Source organism: Alnus glutinosa, chromosome 14 (assembly GCF_958979055.1).
Source record: "Alnus glutinosa chromosome 14, dhAlnGlut1.1, whole genome shotgun sequence".
Lineage (NCBI taxonomy): Eukaryota > Viridiplantae > Streptophyta > Magnoliopsida > Fagales > Betulaceae > Alnus > Alnus glutinosa.
This window is the reverse complement of record NC_084899.1, coordinates 15,911,377-15,934,072: the sequence shown is the minus strand read 5'-3', so window position 1 is coordinate 15,934,072 and position 22,696 is coordinate 15,911,377. Positions and strand designations below refer to the sequence as shown.

At 39.9% G+C, this 22,696-nt stretch overlaps 1 protein-coding gene across 2 annotated transcripts in view; it reads right to left on the bottom strand.

Annotated features, from left to right (window-relative positions):
• Positions 1 to 22,696, bottom strand: part of LOC133857692 (probable inactive ATP-dependent zinc metalloprotease FTSHI 4, chloroplastic) — a 44,778-nt gene that overhangs the window by 947 nt on the left and 21,135 nt on the right. Inside the window, exons 5-16 of one of the 2 annotated variants that reach the window (XM_062292999.1) lie at positions 20,490 to 20,621; positions 14,530 to 14,604; positions 14,331 to 14,456; positions 13,532 to 13,641; positions 13,371 to 13,449; positions 13,101 to 13,238; positions 12,902 to 13,013; positions 12,292 to 12,455; positions 12,073 to 12,178; positions 11,548 to 11,624; positions 3,902 to 4,045; positions 3,664 to 3,809 (exon numbers count right to left, since the gene is read on the bottom strand). In XM_062292999.1, the coding sequence (XP_062148983.1) occupies positions 3,666 to 3,809; positions 3,902 to 4,045; positions 11,548 to 11,624; positions 12,073 to 12,178; positions 12,292 to 12,455; positions 12,902 to 13,013; positions 13,101 to 13,238; positions 13,371 to 13,449; positions 13,532 to 13,641; positions 14,331 to 14,456; positions 14,530 to 14,604; positions 20,490 to 20,621 (1,407 nt within the window). In that variant the 3' untranslated portion in view covers positions 3,664 to 3,665. Of the gene's footprint in view, positions 1 to 3,663; positions 3,810 to 3,901; positions 4,046 to 11,547; positions 11,625 to 12,072; positions 12,179 to 12,291; positions 12,456 to 12,901; positions 13,014 to 13,100; positions 13,239 to 13,370; positions 13,450 to 13,531; positions 13,642 to 14,330; positions 14,457 to 14,529; positions 14,605 to 20,489; positions 20,622 to 22,696 lie in introns of those variants that run through there. The other variant, XM_062293000.1, reaches the window with a different exon arrangement.

The window sequence follows — 22,696 nt, the reverse complement described above, 5'->3', positions numbered from 1 at the left end:
AAAAAATGGCCCCAACTACAGTGACTGGGTAAGGCCCAGCTGCCGTGGCTAGATTACCTTGCCACGATACGGGCTACACAGGTTATGCAATGGCTGATCTTATTGACTCTGGTTTGCAAGGAGAGAAAGGGGTTATAATGTTTCTTCAAATGGTCAAACATTATCAGACAACCAAACACTGTTACAGAAGACTTCTCATAGGAGAAAACACTTCTCGTGAAAGAGCGTCTAAAAACACTTAACCAAAGGTTAATGCTTTCCGAATGTGTTTTTAAAAACTAAGTGCTCTAAAAAATGTTACCAAACATACCCGCAAATTTCTTGGAGAAGAATATTTTGGCAAACTAAAGGTCCATTGTATGGTTGAATAGGCACGGAGGAAGTGTAAACGAATGTACTCAAGGTTGAAAAGATAGTAAAGAGGATATTCATCACAAAAATATTAAACAAAAGAATGGAAGGTACTTAGACATTGCGAGTTGACTTTCCTTTATATGCCATGCATGATATATATAGGCCATACTAAACACCAATACAAATTTTTAACCCAGTGCCAAGGCTATTTAAGTTGGTATCTGTATTCTGTGCTGTGGAATAAATGCTCTTAATTCTACCTTAAGGAGTGAGGAAGCCAAAGTGAAAGAGGTGGAAATGTAAAGCGAAGTAAAAGCAAGTTGTTATCTCCATAAAAATTTGGTTTGCGGGAAAGCGTGCAATAAAATTGACATGCAACTGTTTCGAACTGCATCAACGTAACAAAGCAGTACGAGATTTACGAAGACAATTCAGAGAGTAAAAGAAAAGGTCACTCAATCATAAGGTCCATGCATTACTCTGATGATTAAGATCTATAATCTGGTTATTCTGCTAGGGTTATTCGGAACTTCCAATGGAGCTTTTCTGGGGTGAGTATTCTGGTTGTTTCGTCCTCTCCCAGGGGCTACTCCGCGTTTATTCTTCTTCTTTGAGGCTCAATAGACAAGGTTGAGATGGATAGTCGTTTATCTGTGGAAGCCAAAATTTTCTCCTTTTCAGAGAAGTTACATGCGTCCAAGCTTCGTTTGGAGGAAATGAGGAAGGGGTTTTGTGGGTATCTTTTTTGGGTTTTCAGTGCTCAGCGTGGTTGATGGCCATGGTTGAGGAGGCGTTGAAGGCTCCAGTGAAGAAGGATTTCGTCTCATCCTACCGTGAAGATGTGAAAGTCTTGATGGTTTGTGGGAGTGGAACATGGCCTGCCGTTACCTTGAGGGGGTTGCCTAGACAGAGGGTGGTCGCAAAGGGGCTATTTGGCTCCCTGAAGGCCGTAAGGTTGGGGCTGGTCTCGGGTGGTGGGTGAGCTGCGGTAGTTGCTGACGTTTCTCAAAGCTAAGCGTCGGTCGTTGGTTTCTTAGGCGCCTTCCCTGAAGGGGAAACGGAAGTGGGGTGTTTCGTCTGGTTGTTTGTGTGGGGCTTCTCCGTCTTTCTCGGAGGTGGTTCGTGGAGAGGTTGTCAAGGCTCCTGGGTCGCTGGTTCTGAAGGTAGAGCTTTATGGTTTGGATTTGCTTCTGGCGATGGGGTGTAGGGATGTTGTAGACGGGAGAATGGTGGTGAACTGCTTTGTTTTGGAGGAGCAGACGTCTGGGTTGTTGGAGAAGAAGAAGAAGCAAGTCTGCCTGCTTGGTGCGAGTCTAGGAAGAAGAAATTAGAGTTTTTTTGCTTGTGGAAGAAGATTCTAGAGTGGCTTTGAATCGCGTTGGAGCCAACTTCAGCTTCCGGGTTCAAGCGTGTTGGGTTGGGTCTGAAGCCCACTCGCAGCAGCCAGACTGGGCCTAAGACCATAGGGAAGAGGTTGGATCCTACAGGGTTTGGGTTCTCTTTGAAGGAATCAGATCTTGGATCTCTAGGCGTTGGATCCGGTTTGAGTCTTGTTTAGCCTGAGACGATTTCGGAGGCTGTTTCTGGGGCGGATTTGGGTCTGTTGACTTCCAAGGGCTTTGCAGTTCAACAGTTTTTCGTCGGTGGGTGTGTTTATGATCTAGCAGTCGATTCTCTTTCCGCTGAGTTGTCTGCGTCGAAGGTTGTTGTTTAGCTTTCACAGGAGCTTGAGAATCCTGTAGTTTCACAGTTCGTCTTTCCCCTCCCCTGCCGACATCGGAGGTGTTGTCTTTGGTGTCTCTGGATGCTTCTCAAAGGTCTGAGGGGACTTCTCTGGCACCAGTAAGCACTGTTATTGGATTTGGTTATTTCAATAACTCTCCATGTCAAAGCAGTTCCGATGGTATCTAAGCCATTCCAAAAGTACTACCGGAAGGCAATAGAGGGTAGATCAATGCATTTAATGAGAATTTATTTGCAGATTCTGTGGTAGCAATGAGGTTGCCTATCAATTTTTTAGCTGAGGAAGCAGCTGCAGTGCTTCCAGTGATGGATTCTACAGGAGTGGCAGATTCTGTGAAGGACATTGTTAAACCATCTACTTCAAGGAAGGGTTTCCTTCGGCAGGGGGTTTCTCATTTGAGCCCGGTTGTGAAAGTTTTTACTCCTCATACCTTGCTTTTAGAGTCGGTCGTGTCGCCATCGACTTTGGATGTAAAGGAAGATGGAGTGGTAGGGATTCCCTCCCCCTTGGGTGGTTGCGTCACTCCAACCGTTGAAAGGGTGATGATTTCAGGGTGAATGGCTTGTTCCAATCTCAGAAGTAGCCAATAGGTTTCAGTCTGTCTGGGAAGGTAGTTGTGTGGGAGCAGGAGCAGGATGATAAGATTTGGGATGGGGAGGGTGTAGGTTCCCCTTATCCTTTGGGTGTTCTTCCTCCCAACATGGCTTTGGATTGGGAGTTGGATAGTGTTGAGGACGAGGATCCGTCCTTGGCAATTCTGGATGCATTTGAAGAGGACTTTCTTTGGGAAGTTACGGTTGCGTGCCCGAAGAGCAAAGGTAGGAGGGAGATTTTGAATTGGGTAAGCTCCATTAACTACGGTAATGCAAGCGCATCCACTCGGCATAAGAAAGGCAAGGCTCACATGTTGTAGCGAGGAGTACTTCTTGAGGTTTTGGGTTTGAGAGCTTTTGGTATTTGAGCGTTTGTTGGGTCTCTTTCTTTTTGTGGGCTGCTTTGGCTGTTTTTGTGTACTTGGGAGCGCCTTATGCTTTTTTATTTTTTTATATTACTTTATTACTTATTAAAATAATAATAATAAAAAAATTAAAAAAAAAGTCCTAAGGAAAAAGAGTATGTGGCTCTTTTACGCCCTAGTAGGTGGTAGCTGCCCCTTGCCTACAGAGTAACTCAAAAATAAAAATGTGGTATTGCAAACCCCCCTTTCTCCCTCCCTCCCTCTCGGAATTCTTTAACAAAAAAAAAAAGTAAAAATACTTGCTCCATCCAATTTATGTCTTGGTTAGAAATGACACGTTTATTAATAAAGATGCAAAAATATAGGGATTTTCGTAAAATATCGTTTACTTAATTTGTGTGGCAAATTCATTTATCTTTTAAGAGAAGATAGGGATAATATAGGAAGTTAAACAAGTAAGAAGTTCCACTTTTAGAAAGTGGATATTTGGAACACGGACACCCCAGGGAGGAAAACAAGATAATTGAGACGGGGGATAATAATTAACAAAAGTAAAATTTGCATGAGAAGAAGCTGCATACAAACCAGGAAGAAAAACATGATGTACCTTCAGAGGAAATGGCTGGCAATCAAAAGTTGTGGTTTTTCTTTGTCTTCTTCAACATCCATGGAAGCTTCAGTTCTTATTTCCTCAACCCTTTTATCCCATATACCATCTATTAGCTTCCAAGTTTCATCACTTATGATTTGGGTCTGTGCAAAAGAATGGGAAAGAAAGAATTATTTTGCAGTATGATGACGTATGAAGGCATAGGAGAGATCAACAGTAATACTTTTTCACATACCTCCATTGGGCGGGGTGCACCAAAGGTTGAAAATCCAGCATTGCCAGGTGAAAATGTAACTCTTCCAGGAAGTGTGATCCCATGGATTCCCCATCGTCCAGCATAAACTAGGGCTCCATATTCATCTACCTGATTCACAGCTGGCTGAATTCGGAGAAAAGGGGTTATGGCCTCGGAACTTTCACATCATTTGACACCGACAGAAAATATAATATGCATTATGGCCATAGCAACTATTGCAGATGTTCGACAGTAGTCCTAAAGAATAAATATGCAAATGGAAGCAGCAATCATTTCTCTGGGTAATATCATTGCCCTAATCCGAAAAGAACTGTTTTTTTTTTTTTTTTACAAGTATTCCAAAAAGAACTACAATCATGTTATTTGATGCATATCCGTCTATAACCTTGTAACATGGTGGATTAAGGAGGGAACAGTGGTCCTCTTGGTGGCTGGGTCAAGTGTTTAGGGATAGGCATGGTCCTCAATGCAAGGTTATTTATGTAGGATCTTAAAACGATATAAAAATATAATTTTTGTGCATATGTCCCTAATTTTAGGCTGAAATCATGGTTGTTATCCTCAACTTTTTCCACCAAAAAAAATATAAACAATTATCCAAATTTTACTCACTACCTGCTACTAGTCACCGAATATCAAACCATGAATTAATACCTGAATTTTAAAGAGAGAAGAATTTCTAAATAAAGAAATGGTTATTGTTTTTCTTTCCGCAATAATCATATGCTAGCCTCAAATACTTCAAAGGCAAAGAAGAAACACTGCAGCCCATATGCCCACCAACTCAAACCACATTCTCCACGTTACCCACTATAACCAATTCCGACTTAGCTAGATTTATCTTCAAACAGGAGACAACTTCAAAGCATAAAAATAAAGCATGCAAAAAGCAAAGATGATTAGGCTTAGCTTCACAAAAAACCAAGACGTCATTTGCAAAAAACAAATGTAAGATATCAACCACACCAGAGTCACTAGACCCCACAAAAAATCCTGAGAGAAGGCCCACATTAACAGTGGCGGAAAGCATTCTATTCAAAGCCTCCATCCCAATAACAAAGAGAAATGGCGACAAAGGATCACCTTGCCTTAAACCACTAGAGCTATTAAAGAAACCGAATGGACTTCCATTCACCAAAACGGAAAAAAGCGCCGAAGAATCACAACGCACTGTCCAAGAGCACCATTTCTCCTTGAAACCACTCCTCTGCAACAAGTAAGAAATCCCAATTGACATGATCATAAGCCTTCTCAATGTCTAGTTTGCAAAGCAACCTTGGCTCACTTGATCTAATTCTACTATCTAGACATTATTTTATTTGATAAGTAAATTTATTCAAATTATCTAGACATTCTTTTGCAATGAGAATGGAATCAAGTATTTGCCTACCTCGAACAAAAGTATTCTGAGATTTCGAAATAATCTTCTCCACAACCCTTCTTAACCTATTGGCAAGAACTTTGGCAATAATCTTATAGACTCCACTCACAAGACTAATAGGCCGAAAGTCTTTAGGATTCCTTACTCCCTCTCTCCCTCCCTCCGCTAGCAGTGGCGCGTGTAGGCGCGTCCCGCTAGCTTTCAGCCTCAGATCGCCATCATCTCTCTTCCTCTCTTTCTTTGTGTAGCTAGGCTTGATTCTTTCCCACTGGCTTGAGGTTATGGAGTTCTGGGATCGTCCTCCATGATGCGGTTTTTTGGATCTTGACACTTGAGGCTAGTCATGAGTGCAGATTTGTCGTGAAAGCTAAAGATTTCTTTTTTTCGGTGAAGTTTGGAATATCAAAGCTTCGTTTTGAGGAAAGGAAGTCTTTCTTAGGGGTGGTGGTTCTGGGCTCACTGTGTTTCGCTTGGTTGGTGGCCACGGTGAAGGAGGCGCTGAATTCGCCAGGGGTTAAGGACTTTGTTAAGTCTTTTTGGGAGGATTCGAAGGTGCTGATTGTTTGGAGAGGTGAAAATCAGGCCGGTAGGTTTCTGGAGGTGGCCTCTTTTGCAGTTGGTGGCCGGAAAGGGTTTATTTAGCTCTATGAGGACCGAGAAGGGCGGGGTTGGAGGCGAGTTGCTGGTGAGCTTAGCAAGATGGTAGCGTTTCTAGAATCAGCTCCTGGGTTGATAGTGGTTGCAGAGGGTTCTTCGGAGGGGAAGGATTTGCAAAATTCCTCTGGTGAGCTTTCTTTTGGGGTTAGCCTCGAGAAGGGTGGGGTGATTTTGTCTTACAAGGAGGTGGTGCATGGGGCGGTTGGTTCTCCTATTAAGATCTCGCTACATCGTTGCCGAAGGCGGAGATGCGCAAGTTGGATCTACTACCGGTGTCGCTGTTTAGAGACAAAGAGGATGTGAGAGTGGCGGTGAACTGCTTTGACTTGGAGGAGAAGTAACCAGGGTTAATGGAGAAGAAAGTTAAAAAACAGCAGATCCAAAGTCATGGTGAAGGCAAGGTTATGAAGATGAAGCTAGAGTATCCTAGATTTTGGAAAAAGCTTCTCGGGCTCCTCAGGTCAAACTTGGATTGGGTTTCAGCAACCGTGGCCCAGTTCTTTGGGCTAGGCTTGAAGCCCAAACTCTCTCTAGGTGTCAGGAGTGCTCAGGTTGGGTTTAAGCCGATCTTGAAGAAGGCTAGAGGGTTTGTAACTACGTGGCGTGAGCTCACTTCTATAGTTTCGGAGTCTGGTTTGGGTCCAGGTACACGTGCGGTTTCGGATCCAGGTTCGGGTTCGGGCAGCGATTCTCTTCTTATTCATTTTCCAGTTACTTTTGTGGCTTCCTCGACAGTTGTTCAGGAGGAGATTCTCGCTAATCAAACGGTGATTAACTCCCAAGTACATGGTCATGTGGACTTGGGGCGTGGGTTGGCGACGTCTAATCCTTTGAATTTCTACTTCGCAAGTCCAAGGCTAAGAGAGGTTCGAAGGTGGTTGTCAGTGTCGCCGCTAAAGAGTGGTTGTCAGATACTCTTGGCCTTACGGGTATGCCCCCTCCCGCAGCTCAGGAGGCTATGGCGTTGGAAAACGTTGAAGCTGGGTGGTGGAAGAGGAAGGAAGCAGGGCTAGTTCTGGGTGCTGGTTTTGTTGGTTCAGGGTTTTCTCTTTCTCAATCTTCGCTTTAGGTGGGTCGCTGGATGGTAGGGTTCATCCAATATTATCCTTGGAAGATTCAGCGCCTAAGAGTCTGATTCAGTATAAGTGCAAATGCAAGGACATGAGGAAGCCGAAGTTGGTTGTGAGTCAAGGTGAGTGATGAGTGCCAAAAAGTGTATATTTGGACCCCTTAATTTACATTAGTTAAACCTTTAGCTTTGTTATTTTCTAATGCTTTGGTTAGTTTTAGTGTTTTTTATATTTTGTAGGACAATAAGAGAGAAATGATACAATTCAAGCAAAATACAAGGAAATTCGGATGCAGCAGACCACTACATTTAGACTGATCATAACAGGACCAAAAGATATCCGTTTTGGGAGTTTCTTAGGTCTAAATTGAAGTTCAAGATGTCAGCTTTCCAACGCAACAAGTTTCAGCCAATTTGGAGATGCGTGGAAAAAGATATGGCTGTTTGAATTTCAGTCGTCGGATCATCCCGAAAATCCGGAACCATCTCTCTTAATATTTTTCTTTTGCCTCATTCCTTATCTCCCCAAAGCTAGAGCCAATACACGTTTTTCTCCACATTCTCAGCCACTTAATCACCTTTTTTTTTCCACTCAACATCATTCCATAAAACACTCATCACTCATCTCCCCACTCAACATAAAGAAGCATCTTTCCATAAAACACTCATCACTCATCTCTCCACTCATACATAAAATAACACCCACTCACCCATTCCACACAAACCACTTGGCTATAAAAGGAGACCAAGGCTGAAAATCAAAGGGGGGAGGAGAGGCATGAGCCTCTTTGTACATAACTTCTTGCTTCTCTTCTTCTTGTAGCTTAGTTCTTTCCTTTTGTAACTCTTTGATTTTTATGCTTTTAATTTAATGTTTTAAGTTGTAGTTATTTTTGTCCATGAGTAGCTAATATTCTCAACTAAGGTTGAGGATGAAACCTCACCTTTGAAGAGCAATTATATTTTCATGTGAGTGTATACCATCTGATTTAATTAGATTTAATATTTCCAATATTCTACTTCTTTTCAATTGTTGAGATGAATACTTGGGTATCTCTTGTGATTTCCGGATACAAGTGATGATTTGAGAATAGTCTCATTTAATTGATTGCTTGGATTTTTCGTTTATCAAAATATTGGATATTCATTGTGTTTCGTTCTACGGATACATTTGATGATTTGGTTAAAAACCGGATATCTTTTGTGATTTGTGCAAAAGAACGGATTCATTGAATGATTTAATTAATTTTTGAAGCATAGTAGAATACACAAAAGATTTGTAAAGTGACAACTTCGGATGTGTATTTACAAACTTGAGAATATGTTGTTGTGATTAGGTGGGTGTGGATTCTAAAACCTTAGTACATTTCTCTTTTCTTTTCCCTTTATTTTATTTTATTTTTCGATTATTCACCAAATTCGGAACTAGGTTAAAATAGAGTTAGTTTAAATAGAAATTAATTTTTGCAACGCAATTCCCTGTGGATACGATCTCGCACTTGCACATACACTATATTGCAAACGATTCGTGCGCTTGCGAGTTTTAAAATTTGCACACCAGTGAGCATGATTATGTGGGCTTTCTCAGGCGGGGGTTTCTCAAGTCGAGCTCGTCCTCTCCTTTTCTAGCAGATCGCGGTGATTCTAAGTCGTCCCACTTCTCTAGTTCGCTGCTTGATGCTCCTTCGGTGCTGGATGGTAGTTTCATGGAAAGATTGGTTGAGTTTGCGGGTGGTGTCCGCCTTCTCTCCTTTGAAGTGGTCTTTGTTATGTTCCAAGGTAGGGTTCAGGTCCAAGGGGCAAGAGGATAAGATTGTGGCTTTCCTCTCTGCCCTTGATGAGAAGCATATTCGGGAGGATAAGCTTGTGGGTTGAGAGCTTTAGGGGCTCAGGGGTTTGGTGTGTTTTGTGGGATGTTGTTTGGGGTGGGTCGGTGTTGAGGTGTTTGTTTCTGGTATACTTCATGTGTACTAGGGGCGCCTTACACTGATATTTATAGAATTTGCATTTACTTATCAAAAATAAAATAGCCTCGGATCTCTTTAGAATAAGAGCAATGAATGTGGCATTAAGACTTTTTTCAAACTTACTACTAGCAGGAAAATCATGGAACATCCCCATAATGTCAGCCTTGAGCACTTCCCAGCAAGCTCAGAAAAAAGCCATAGAAAAACCATAAGGCCCTGGCGCCTTATCACTATTCATACATTTCACCACCTCAAAAATCTCAACTTCCTCAAACGGGCTCTCTAATCCCAATGCATCTACCATAGATATGGAGTCAAAGCAAGGCCATCCAGCTTAGGCCGCTAGCTGAACAGCTATGAAAAAAATATATCATAATATTGCACAACATGGTCCTTGATTACAGATTGGTCTGAAGAGACTAAGACATCCATACCCAGAGCTTCAATGGAACTGGGAATTGTGGGCAACAAATTTTTTTTTCTTTATACCTATAAATGGAAATGACCTCAATTTCTTTATAATCCACTCTGTAACTTTTTCATGTGATTGCTCATTTTGTCATTTCGTTATACAAACGTGACTACAAATAAAAAAAATTTGACTTATTTTTGTGAAAGTACTGTATAGTTAAATTTCATAAAACATGCTTTCTGCTTTTGTTTTGATGTGTTTGAGGTCCTGTATACTTTTTGTGCACTTGGATTTTGCTCCCTTGGCATCCTTTCAATAAGTTTTTTGATAAGTAAATAAGATTTCATGGAAAAATAAACAAGGAGGAACTAAAGTACACAAGCTGTGTACTAAAGTACTATTTAATGAATTCTTACGTAAAAGAAAGAAAGAAAGAAAAAAAGTGTGACTAAGTACTTATGCTACTTAACATGTCCGGTTGGAACACAATGTAGACATGTAAAACTTCCACGTAACATATGGAAAATGAACAGCAAACAAGTAAGGAAGGTGCATGGTAAGGGCGATTGCCTAGACTTGTCTTCATGCATTGAAGACCTTTTTTTCCTTTTAGTAAGTAATGTGCATTGAACACCACAAGAAGAGAAAGACTGGTTTTTCTTCGGAAATTGTATGTGGGAGAAACTCTTACACTCTTTTTCATAAGAGTAAACACACAGACACAGAATTTGAATCAACCAACAAAAGATCAATTATAATTTGAGTGGTGAACTAGTCAGCTGTATCAGAATTTTTTATTTTTTTGATTTGTCAGCTGTCTCAGAATATATTTTTTTTGATAAGTAAGGTTGTAATTTATTAAAAAAGCGTAAGACACCCCTACGTACACAGGCAGTATATAATAGAGCTCTTACAAACCCAAAACCCCAAAACAGCGAAAGAACCCATCAAGCCCTCCCAACCAGAAAGCACTCATAACACCCAAAACCCACATGAAACTCAAATCCCAAAAAACAGTTGAAGCCCCCGTCAAAACCCTCCCTGAAAAACACCCAAATCTGCCCCTATAGCACCCCAAATCTGTCTCAAAATATAAAACAAACAAATAAAGCAAAAGCTAAAAAGCAAGACAAACAGCGATTAACAATAAAGAGCACCACAAAGTAGTATAAAATAGATGTGGCAGCAATAAGCATAAACATAAAAAAAAAAAAAAAAAAAACAAAAAAAAAAAAAAAAACAAAAAAAAAAAAAACAAAAACAAAAACAAAAAACAAAAAACAAAAAACAAAAAAAAAAAAACATAGGGTGTGTTTGGTAAATGGCTATGTTGTGGAATTTATATTTGAATAGTAGTAAGAAGTTATTGATGTGATATAAAGTATAAAAAAGTTTGAGATTGCTTTATAGAAAAAGTGTAGGAGGTTTTTTTATTTGAATAGTAATAAAAAAATGATTGATGTGATATAAAAAATGATAAAAAATTATAATGTTTTGGAGTTGACTTTTTTAGGAGAAATGGTTGCCAAACATGCTCATAAACTCACTACTTATACGATGGAATAACATTTGACTTATCTCCTATCAACAAAAAAGATTGAAGGAAAAGCACACACCCCCTCAAAACTAACACTCAATTTCCAATGTCCCCTGAACTAAAGATTGCACCAATGTCCCTCTAAACTACCAAAACTTTACAATGTCTCTCAAATGACAAAAATATCCTTAATAGTTTTTTTTTTTTAAAAAAAAAAGTAGTGACAGACCCACAGCCACCATGGGTCTATCACAAGACCCACAGCTTTTTCTTTTTCCTTCTTTTTTTCCAAATTTCTAGGGGCATTTTTGTCTCACTGAAAAAAAATAATTTAAGGGATTTTTGTCTTTTTGCGGGACAAAAGTGGTACACTGTAACTTTTTGGTAGTTTCAGGCGAACATTGATGCAATCTTTAGTTCGGGAGGCACATTGCAAATTGAGAATTAGTTTGAGGGAGGTATGTATACTTTTTTCAAAGAATAAATTTCCCTCTGGAACTGAAAACACACCACATCTAATAAACAGAAATTTTAATTAGATCCAATGACAACCACAGTACATAAAGGGAAGTCATCAATCTTTTCCTAAATTGAAGAAATACCTGTGGTATTCGTGGAGCCTCATTATATATGTCCCAAATTTCTGCAGCTGTAATCTCTCCCTTCTCAAGTAAAATATCTGCCCAACATGAAAGTGTGCAGCATGTCAATATCGACTACATATTTTTTTTTTTATTAAAAGTAACCGAATTATCATTAAAAGTGAAAAGCGCTACTCAAGTATATAGGGAGTATACAGAAGAAAACACCTAGGTAGGAGGAGAGAAGATAATAAGAAAATTATGAAAACTAAGCTCCCAAGGAGCTACAAATGCCGCTGTCCAAGTAAAAAGAGTAAAAAAGAAACAAGACTCAAGCTCCGCCGACGATCTCTCATAGTCCTCAAAACTTTTGTCAATATCAACTATATGTAAATGCAAATTGTTTATAATGTGGATTTATAACAACGAATTGAAATTCCACTCGAACATTTAAGCTCTAAAACTAAGATGACCACAGTTCAACTGACAACCAAACACAAGGGATTGCCCACTTTAAAAAATAAATGAATCAAAAACTAACATGACCTGTGATTGTCTCTACAGCTGAATGATATTCTCTCAATATTGATGAGCATTTGTCCATGGCATAACGCATGTATTCATCTCTAAGTGCTTCAAGCTTGGCTGCCAGCTGTTATCATAATTACAAGTTACAGAACTATATACAAGCAGTTCAGAAAATCTCTTGTTCAAAATTAATGCATATAAAATTGGAACTTTATGAGCCGGATTCCTCAAACATACATTTGGCACAAGATCACCTTGAATCCTGTAGTATGCCTTCCCAAATGCTGTCATTCCTGTCTGCAGGATCAAGAATTCTGCAAGCTTTGAAGCTTCTAATGTAGCCTTTGCAGAGATCCAGCACATGTTGTCAACGCCAAACATCTCCTCCTCAATGACTCTTGCTACAAATTGGGGCAACAGTGAGAAATACTCGCATTTACCAGAAAACAAAATAGAAAAAAACACAAGAATAACATATTCGGCAAAGCACCATTACTCACTAATCAGGATTGCTTAAATCACATAGAAACATAGTACTGTATTTGAAAGCCTCATATGCATTGAAACCCAAAAGGGATATTTCATGCAGAAAATTGACAATCAACAAATTGCCAAAGATTTATAGCTTCTGGAAACATAGTTAAAGGAATGGATTTATCTGTCCAATACAAGTTCGATCTTCTTGGAACTCGGCTAAAGATTCTCAAGGGACTACATCTATGTATTCTATTACATAAAAGTGAAAAGCGTGCATCAGATTCTAAACAAAAACACAGAAATAATACGCCAGAAAAACAAAAGCTCCAGGAAGCTATCAAAGATTATTTGGAAAACTTTCATAACTTACGAGCACATGCACGCACAATTGAGTTCACATAATCTGACTTTCTGGAGAAAACTCTTCCTGGATTTTCAGTATACTGCATATTTGGCCGGCTATGGATGGATTTTATATCTGTCTGCAAAAGCTATGTACAAGCATGAGTTTACCAAGTTTCCAGGCAAGGAAAATATGTTGGACCAAATGAGATAACATGACAATTGACCTTGGTGAAAGGGCGGTAGGGATCTGGGAAATAGCATGCAAGAACAGAAACTGCTGCTTCTCTGTATGCCAATCTCAATTTTAATTCATCTGGAATTTCTTTACTATCTTCTTGGCCTGTTTCAAATGTGCCCTTTTGCTGCAAATTGTTCAATATACAGTGGACTGAAAATGAGAATGCATTATTCCAAACTCAACACTGATTACACATGTAAGGAAAAGAGCTTAATTCCCAGTAATAAAAAGAGGGAAGGAAAGGCACACAACAGACCCTTTTCAAAGCCTCTAGCAGCTCTTCTCGTCCAATGTTGTCTAAATCCTTCCGGGCAGTCAAAATTCCAGCTTCGTTCCTGTCATTCAATGGAAGAAAATATCAAGCTCTAACTTCTGATGTTGAGTTGACAAAGGATAAATGGAGTAAGAATTAATTACAGTATATTCTGCAACTCTGCCCCAGTAAAATCTTCTGTAAGCTCTGCAATTTCCTTAAGGAGAGCCTCCTTCTCTTCCTCGGAACGAAAATACTTATTTCTAGCATGCACCTGTTTCACACAAACAAAGATTAGAAAAATTAAATTTCCACAAAGGACTTTGAGACAATGTTGTCAATACTGTAGCAGACAGCATCTTGATTTATCTATTGGCTCGTGATATACTGGGCACCGGACCATACTAGTGAACCATTCCGGGTTTGACAGCATAAAATAATTCTTATTTGTTAAACTATTACATACAAAAATAACTGAAACCAGTGGTAAAATTACACTCATAAAAGATAACTCTTTTTTTTTTTTTATAAGTGTAAAAGTTGAACTTTCAAACATATAAAACAAGAAAGTTTATCAAGTCATCCTCATAGATCAAGGCCTTTTTGATCGTATGCTTTTTATATACCAATTTTATTCTTCACTTATTTATATTTACAAGCTCATATATATATATAATAGAGTTTAAGGTAGTAACGAGCTGTTGCTGATACAAGGAAATCTTAGATAGTTTTCTTATAAACAGTATAAAACTGGCTGGTACAGACAGTTATGGGATGGGATTGACAACACTCCTGTGGGAATCTAAAGAAAGCTAGAATGATTTTCTCCTTTTGTTTTCTTTTGTGTTTAAAATTCCGGTTTTTGCAACAGCTGTGTTCTTTGCTTTAGCCATGGGAAACACTCAAAACAGGTAAGAAAAGCAGCAAGGAATGGGATAATGATAAACACATGAAGCAAAATACCTTTAATATGGCCAATCTACCATCTTTCGATGGCAAACCAACTCTTATGATCTTGTCAAAACGACCCTTCCTCAGGAGAGCAGGATCAAGAATATCCAGTCTATTTGTTGCGCCTATGACCAGCACCTGAAAAGGCCAAGTATGGCAGTCAAACCAGATAATCTCTTATTTCCATTCCAGGAGAGGATAAAAAGCATACCTGTGATGTGGAAACTTTAAATCCATCCAATTCAGTCAGTATTTGAAGCAGACCTTGCTCCCTTTCTGCACCACCCTATATATAAGCAATTACACAAGCAAGGATGTGAAGGCAGTCTGGAGCTTTTTACTGGTATACATATTCTGCTCGTGTGAAAAACATAAGCTAGCATATGCAAAACCGTGTGCATATTCTAAAGTTCGAATGCTATAGCATCCACAAAAATCACATTTGGATATCTCTAGTCAACATAGCTTCATAGTGATGTAGCCATTGAGTAAGAGTCAAATTGCCATTTTTTTTTTTTTTTTTTTACAAGTAATCAAAATATCCTTCAAAAGTACAAAAAACGCAACCCAAATACACAAGGGAGTATACAAGAAAAACACTTAGCTAGAAAAAGAAAACAATTCAAGAAAATCATGAAAACTTAGTAAATTAAGATCTAAGGCATTTATCCTGTGGTAAAAGAGTTTTGAAAAGAAAGATTTTAGGTCCACCGCCATCCTCTCGCAATCTTCAAAACTTCTATCATTTTTTTCCCCTCCAAAGGCACCATAAAAGGCAAGACGGAATAATCTTCCACAGCTGCACTATGAGGATTGCCTCCCACCCTTCTTCAACAAACGAAAAGGTCTACGATTCTTCTAGGCATAACCCAAGATGACTGAAGATAGCATACCACAAAGCACTAGCAATCTCACAATGGAGAAGAAAATGATCCACAGTCTCCCCACACCTCTTACACATACAACACCAGTTAACCACAATTACACACCATTTCCTTAGGTTTCCATGGTGAAGATCTTCCCTATGGAAGCTGTCCAAGCAAAAAATGCCACTATCAAGAGGACATTATGCCAAGACATTACGCCGCCAAATACTCATCGAAAGGAAAAGGAGCGCTCTCATGAGGTACAAGGATGTTATAGAAAGATCTAACATCAAACATCTTTCTCTTGGACCTAGCGTAGCTTGTCTCCCTGTTTCAATCTAAAAGAATACAACAAATTAAAATATGAAGCAAAAGCATCCCCTTCCCAATCGTGTGCCACTATGATTAACTTCAAAGTCTGAAATGATATGAGCCACTGATATGAAGCGCACCAGTGATATGAGAGATGTGAAAAGTGCACAGGTGTCCCTAGACCCCACAAAAAAGTCTGAAAGAAAGCCCCCATCTACAGTAGTAGTTATCATTTTACTAAGAGCCTCCATTACAATAACAAATAGCAGAGGAGATATAGGATCTCCCTGTCTCAGACCACGGGAGCTATTAAAAAAAAGGGAACAAGTTTCATTCACCAAAACCTAAAAGCGCACCAAAGAAATACAATACGCTATCTAATTACATCATTTCTCCCCAAAACCACACTTCCTCAATAAATACAATAAGAACTTCCAATTGACATGATCATAAAGATCTTCTCAATATCCAGTTTGCAAAGCATACCTAGTTCAACATATCTGATCCTACTATCCATGCATTCATTAGCTATAAAAACAAAGTCTAGAATTTTCCTACCTTTGACAAACGCATTTTGGGGCTTTGAAATAATCTTCTCTTAATCCTTTTCAATCTATTGGCTAAGACTTTGGCAATAATCTTATAAACCCCACTCACAAGACTGATCAGTCTAAAATCATTAACATCAACGACCCCAAGTTTCTTCGGAATGAGAGCAAGAAAAGTAGCATTAAGGCTTTTTTCAAACTTATTTCTAGTAAGAAAATCATGGAACACCCGCGTAACATCTTCTTTAAACACATCTCAACACGCTTGAAAGAAAGCCATAGTAAAACTATCAAGGTCCGACACCTTTCACAACCTCCAACATCTCACTCTCCTCAAATGGTCTCTTTAACCAAGAGGCCTCTTCCTCATCAATAGAGTCAAAAGTAAGGCTATCAAGCTTGGTCGCAAACGAAATTGTTCGGTAAACAATCTATTATAGGAAAGCACAATGAGTTCTTGTATCTCAGTTTGAGAAGAGGAAACTAATACATTTACCAACGACGACTAAATGGAGTTATTTCTACTATTTGAGTTAGCCACTCCATGGAGAAACTTTGTACATTTGTCCCCCCCACCCCAAGCCAAAGCTTACTCGGCTTTTGCCTCCAACTCATCTCCTCCAACAATCTTACCCTCTCCAAATCGCCAATAACTATGTCTTTTCTCAACTTCTCTTCATCACATAACAATCTCTCTTCCTCAAAACCATCAAGAACATTCAACTCATCAAATAACTGTCTTTCCTCAACTTTGCTATTTTTCAGAGTGATTTTCAGGTTTTGCAACCTAAGAGCTTTTCTTGTGGGGAGAAATCAGTTCTTAATTTGGGTAGTTATTTCATTAGTTATGCTTAGATTTGTAATGAGGAGTAGATCTGTAATTTTTTGAAATTCCAAGAAATCAAGGGTATTTTGCTGATTGGGTTGAGTCTAGGATTTTCTAGTAGTTTCAAAGTGTCTCGACCCTTTTTTTTTTTTTTCTGAGTCCAAGTTAGTATTTATTTGTGTTTCATTAGGCATTTAGTTTACTATTCAAATTTAGGGAGTTCTAATACTACTAGAATGATAGTCCTAATACACATGTGCTCAATGTACTGAAAAAATGGGATTCTTATCAATGATATATTGGGCATTTTGAGTATTGAGACATGTCTCCCTCCCTCCCTCCCTTTTCAGATTCTACTCTCTGTTGTTTATTAGACCAGGTCTAAGAACTGCGATCAAAAGAACAGATTTGCAAGAAACTTTAAGGAACTCGATAACTTTATGGGGGAATTTTCAAAAAAAAAATTACTCCCAAGATTTTGGTAGTTTGAGGACCAAAATCTCCCACCCACACTTCTCTCCTTCCCATTCTCATCTTCCTCTCCATCAGGATGCCTAATTTTGTAGCCTCATAAATCCATGTAAGGCTTTATATAGATTTGACCCCTTTGTTTTTACAAGTAATCCAATCACATAAAGAAGTGCAGAGGGGTGTAACCAATGTACATAAAAAATATACAAAAGAAACACCCAAATAAGAAAAGAAGAACACATCAAGAAATTCTAACAAATTAAAGAAACGAGAACAGTTGTTGGCGGCCATCCAAACATAAAGAGCTTTGAGCATAATGGTTTTTAGTTCTATCACCTTCTTTCCAGCTAAAACAAACGTCAACCACCTTCTTTGGCATAACCAATGAACACCCCTAAAACATATATAACTCATATGATCTACAATTTCCATTAAAATTAAATATATTGCAGATGTGGATCAGGCTATCCATAGGCCTAGATATCAACAGCTAAAAGTGTAATTATGGTTTAAAATTCCAGTACATTATATATTGTGTATGCAAATCAGGCCCTCCAAGGGCCCAAAGATTAACTGTAAAATGTTTTTTTTTTTTTTTTTTTTTTTTTTAAAGCAATAAAGGTTTTCTTATAAAAGCGTAAAGCGCCCTTAAGTACACAAGAATTGCCAAAGCAGCCTACAACAAGAAAAAAAACCCAACAACCCTAAAAAACCCAAGCCCTCAAACCCAAAACCATTGGAAGACCCCAACCCTACACCATGTGTGCCTTACCTTTCTTACGCCAGGAGGACGCGCTAGAATCACCATAGTTGATGGAGCTTAACAGATTCAAAACTTCTCTCTTACCTTAGGTCTTTGGACGCACTGCCCTAACTCCCTGATGAAAGTCCTCTTCAATAGCTTCCAAAATTGCCAATGACGGATCCATATCCTCATCACTATCCAATTCCCAATCAAAGGCCAAATCGGGAGGTAAAACACCTAAAGGGTAAGGAGAGTCGCCATCCTCCCCATCCTAAACCTTGTTGCCCTGTTCCCATGCAACCACCTCCCTAGATGGACCAAAACCTACTGACCACTTTTGAGATTGGGTTGAACCATTCACCCTGAAATCCTCTCCCTTAATGGCGGTAGGAGAACCCGGAGTCGACGCACCTTCCTTAACAACCGGAGTCAACGCAGATACGACCGACACTTTATGAGTGACAACCAGGCTCAGGTTGAGAAATCCCCACCAAAGAAAACCCCTCACCGGAGAGGGAGACTTACCCTTATCCTGCACTAGAAGCACAACAGCTACTTTCTCAGCTAGATCACTCGGAAGCAGAGATAGAAACCCCGGCCCTTGAGCTGGTCTCAAAGCTTCCATAGAATCAGCAAAAAGATTCTCGTCCATCTGCACTTCTCTAGCTTCCCTAGCCTTCCGGTAATATTTCTGGAACGGCTTAAAGTTCGACAACACAGGAGAAGAGGAACACAACCTCTTTCCCAACTCAGCCGCCCCTGAAAAAGACTAAAAGGAGGTGATGCAAGACTAAGAAGAAGAGGATACTTGTAGAGGCAGCACGTCGGAGGACTGAAAAACCGAGCAAGCAATAGCCGAAGAAGAGGCACCCAAAGAAAAATGCCCAACAACATTATTTACTAGTGCCAGCGCCGAAGACAGTACTTCTGGTGACCGCTGGGGGGGGGTGTTAGAAGACCCGGGGCCTGCAGAAATATTCTTCACCATGGCCTTAATCCCAGCCAGATTGCCTTGTTTCGGCTTCAGACCCAGCCCAGCACTCTTGAACCCAAAAACTGAAACCCGGTCCAACGCAACCCAAAGCCACTAAAGAAGCTTCTTCCACAAACAATAATGCCCTAACTTCTTCTTCTTCCTAGCCTCACCACCGCCATGGAAGCAAACTAGATTCGAATTCTTCTCCATCGACCCGTGCAGTTGCTCCTCTAAATCATAGCAATTCATTGCCATTCTCCCGTCTTCGACCACCCTACACCACGCCTCCGAAAGCAAATCCAACCCACATAGCTCTTAACTCCGAACCCCGCCGCCCAGGATGCTTGACATGAAAAAAGCTTCCCCCTGAACCACGTCCGCAAAGGATGTAGAAACCCCACCCAGACGACTGGATGAAACACCCCCCTTCTGTATCTCCTCCGATGTAGACGTCTCAGAAACCAGCGACCAAGCCTTTGCTCCGAGAAAAGTACGCATCTTCCGCAACTCACCCACAACCCAAGACTAGCCCCAACCTTCACGGCCTTTAGGGAGCCAAATAGCCCCTTTTTGACCACCCTCAACATAGGCTACCACCTCTAGGTAGTGGCCGGCCTTGTTACCACCCCCTCGGACCATCAAGGCTTTGACATCCTCCCGGAAATACTTGACGAAGTCCTTCACTAGAGCCTTCAAAGCCTCCTCAACAGTGGCCATCAACCATGTTGAACCTTGGAGACCCAAAAAAATGAACCCACAAAACCCCTTCCTCCTCTACTCCAAGCGAAGTTCAGACGTTTCTGCCTTCACTGAAGAGGAGAAACAATTAGCTTCAAGAGAAGCAATGATCCATCTTTGCCAAGTCTGAAGAGCTACAAGAAGAAACACCATGGAGACATACCCATGAAAACAGCCCCTTAGCGGCACCAGCCAAAAACCAAAACCAGGCGAGCTCGGAAAAGGAGAAATCAGAGAAAACCAATCTGTTGCACCCAGCAAAAATGAACCAGAATCAAGCTCTAGCGGGACGCGCCTACACGCGTCACCGCTAGTAGGGGGAGGAAAAAGGGAGAGGGGGAGATGGTACTTGTTATATCTTAAAGGACATTTTTGCTTCTAGACTCCAGGGAGAAATGATCTTTCTTAGATACAAGAGATAAGTCCTGTAAAAAATGTTACAATACCATTTTCAATAATAAACATGTCTCAAGCCCAACCATTCCCCACAATTGTAAGAACAAAGAAGATTATGCATATAAAATAAAAATGTAAAGAAAATATATCACATAAGCAAGTCTACATTTAGTTTAATAGTTGAAATAGCATTTATAGAAAACATGAAACAAAAAACCACCGCAAAGTCATGATATCAGTAACCATGTACTTAAAAGTACATAATTATAAATCATGGGGTTAAATTATCTTACCCCACCGATGTCAGGCCCACCACGCTTGCTACCAATAGCATCTATCTCATCAATAAAAATAATGGAAGGTGCAAATGATCTGGCACTAGCAAAAAGATCCTTAACACGAGATGCTGCCACACCTACAAACATCTGGAAAAAGCTATTCAGTCAGCCAGCTCTCCTTTAAATTCCAATAGTCCAAAATGGCTTGAACCAAAATAAAAATGATGACAGCAGTTAGTATCCAAGTAGGTAAATGCAGAGGTATACGTAAACAAATTATTTCATTGACCATCATCCAACAAAAATAAAAAGAGAATGAGACGACTGTTGCAATGTCGCTGGTCAAATGGTTTACGCGAAGGCTCTTAAGGATGGCAATAATATACAGAAGACTGAAGCAAAACCTAACAAATGGAGGAAGGCAAATTATGTTTAATTGAGAAGAATATCAACCAATCAAAAGCAACATAGGATATATTTTGGAGCATTGCAGACTAACAACTTAAGATGAGACTCAAAAGTATATGCCTACTGTTTTAGAAATGGACCAGACCAGCTGGTCAGACCGGTTCGACTGTGAAACATTGCCTAAAATGATATGATAATCCTCAATGGCAGTTCCTTTTCAAAAACAGTACAAAACCACTGGCCCGCTGGATCAACCATGAGGACCGACTCTGACACCAAGTCCCCCACAATTTTTCCCTTTTTCAAGCTTTATTTGGTTCATTTCATCCTTTAGGACTTTTACAAGCTAAATGACAAAAATGACACATACATTTTTCACAGAGCGTGTCATTCTCACATGCATTTTGAATACTTGTCAGTTTAACTTTTTTTATAAGTAAACGAAATATCACTAAAAGCACAAAAGGCTTAACCCAAGTACTTAGGGAATATACAAGAGAAACACCTAACTAGAAAGAAAAAAAAAAAAAAAAAAAGAAAGTTGAGAAAATCATGAAAAATGGGCATATAAAAATCTAATGCAGCTGTCTAAAAGTAAAGAGTTTTGAAGAAGAAAGACTTTAGATCCGCCAACGTCCTCTCGCAATCTTCAAAATATCTATAATTTCTTTCCCTGCAACACACCACGAAAGGCAAGCAGGAACAAACTTCTACACAACTACACTCTGAGGACTACCCCTCACCCATCTTCAACATACTATTCTTCTAGACATGACCCAGGCTAACCCAAGACGACTGAAGATAGCACTCCACAAAGCACTTGCGATCTCACAATTAAGAAGAAGATGATCCATAGTCACCCCCACTACTTTTGCCCATACAACACCAGCCAACCACAATGACATTTCGTTTCCTTCGGTTATCCATAGTTAGAATTTTCCCTAAGGCGGTTGTCCAAGCAAAATACGCATCTCAAAGGAACCTTATGCCACCAAATAATCTTCCAAGGGAAAGGGGTGCTCTCATGAGGTACAAGGACGTTATAGAAAGATCTTACATCAAACATCCCCTCACTTGGAAGGAGCTCATGTAGCTTGTCTTCACCTCCCTATCTCAATTTAAGAGAATACAACAAATAGAAAAACGAAGTAAGGAGATCCACTTCCCAATCATGAACCGCTTTAATAAAGCTTATATTCCACTGATGCGAACCATTAATAACTCCAAGCAATCTGCTACTAAAGCATATTTTGTGCGGGCAATACTATACAAAACCGGAAAAGATTCCTTCAGTGTCTAATCCCCACACCACAAGTCATGCCAAAATTTAATCTTGGAACCATCACTCACCTCAAATTTGGAATGACCAGAAAACTTACCCAAGCCCCTCTTGATAAACCCCCCCCCCCCCCAGACGAACTACCAAACTTAGTGTCCACTACGATTCTCCATAAGGAATCTCTCTCATGCCCAAAGCGCCAAAGCCACTTCCCCAAAAGAACACGGTCGAACAAAAGCAAGTTTTAGACCCCCAACCTCCCTTGGAAATTAGAGAACAAACTTTGGACCAACCAGGTGAAATTTGAACTCATCCCATAGTACAATCCACAAGAAATCTCGTTGTAGCTTTTCTATGCGATTGGCAACACCAGCAATTGAAGAGGGTACTTTTGATTAAAGTAATCCTTCCACCCTCAAACAAGTACATCATTTTCCACCCTGCCAAACGACACTCAATCTTCTCAATAACACCCTCCCATATCGACTTGGCCTTAAAATAAGCTCCCAAAGGAAGGCCAAGATACTTTAAAGGC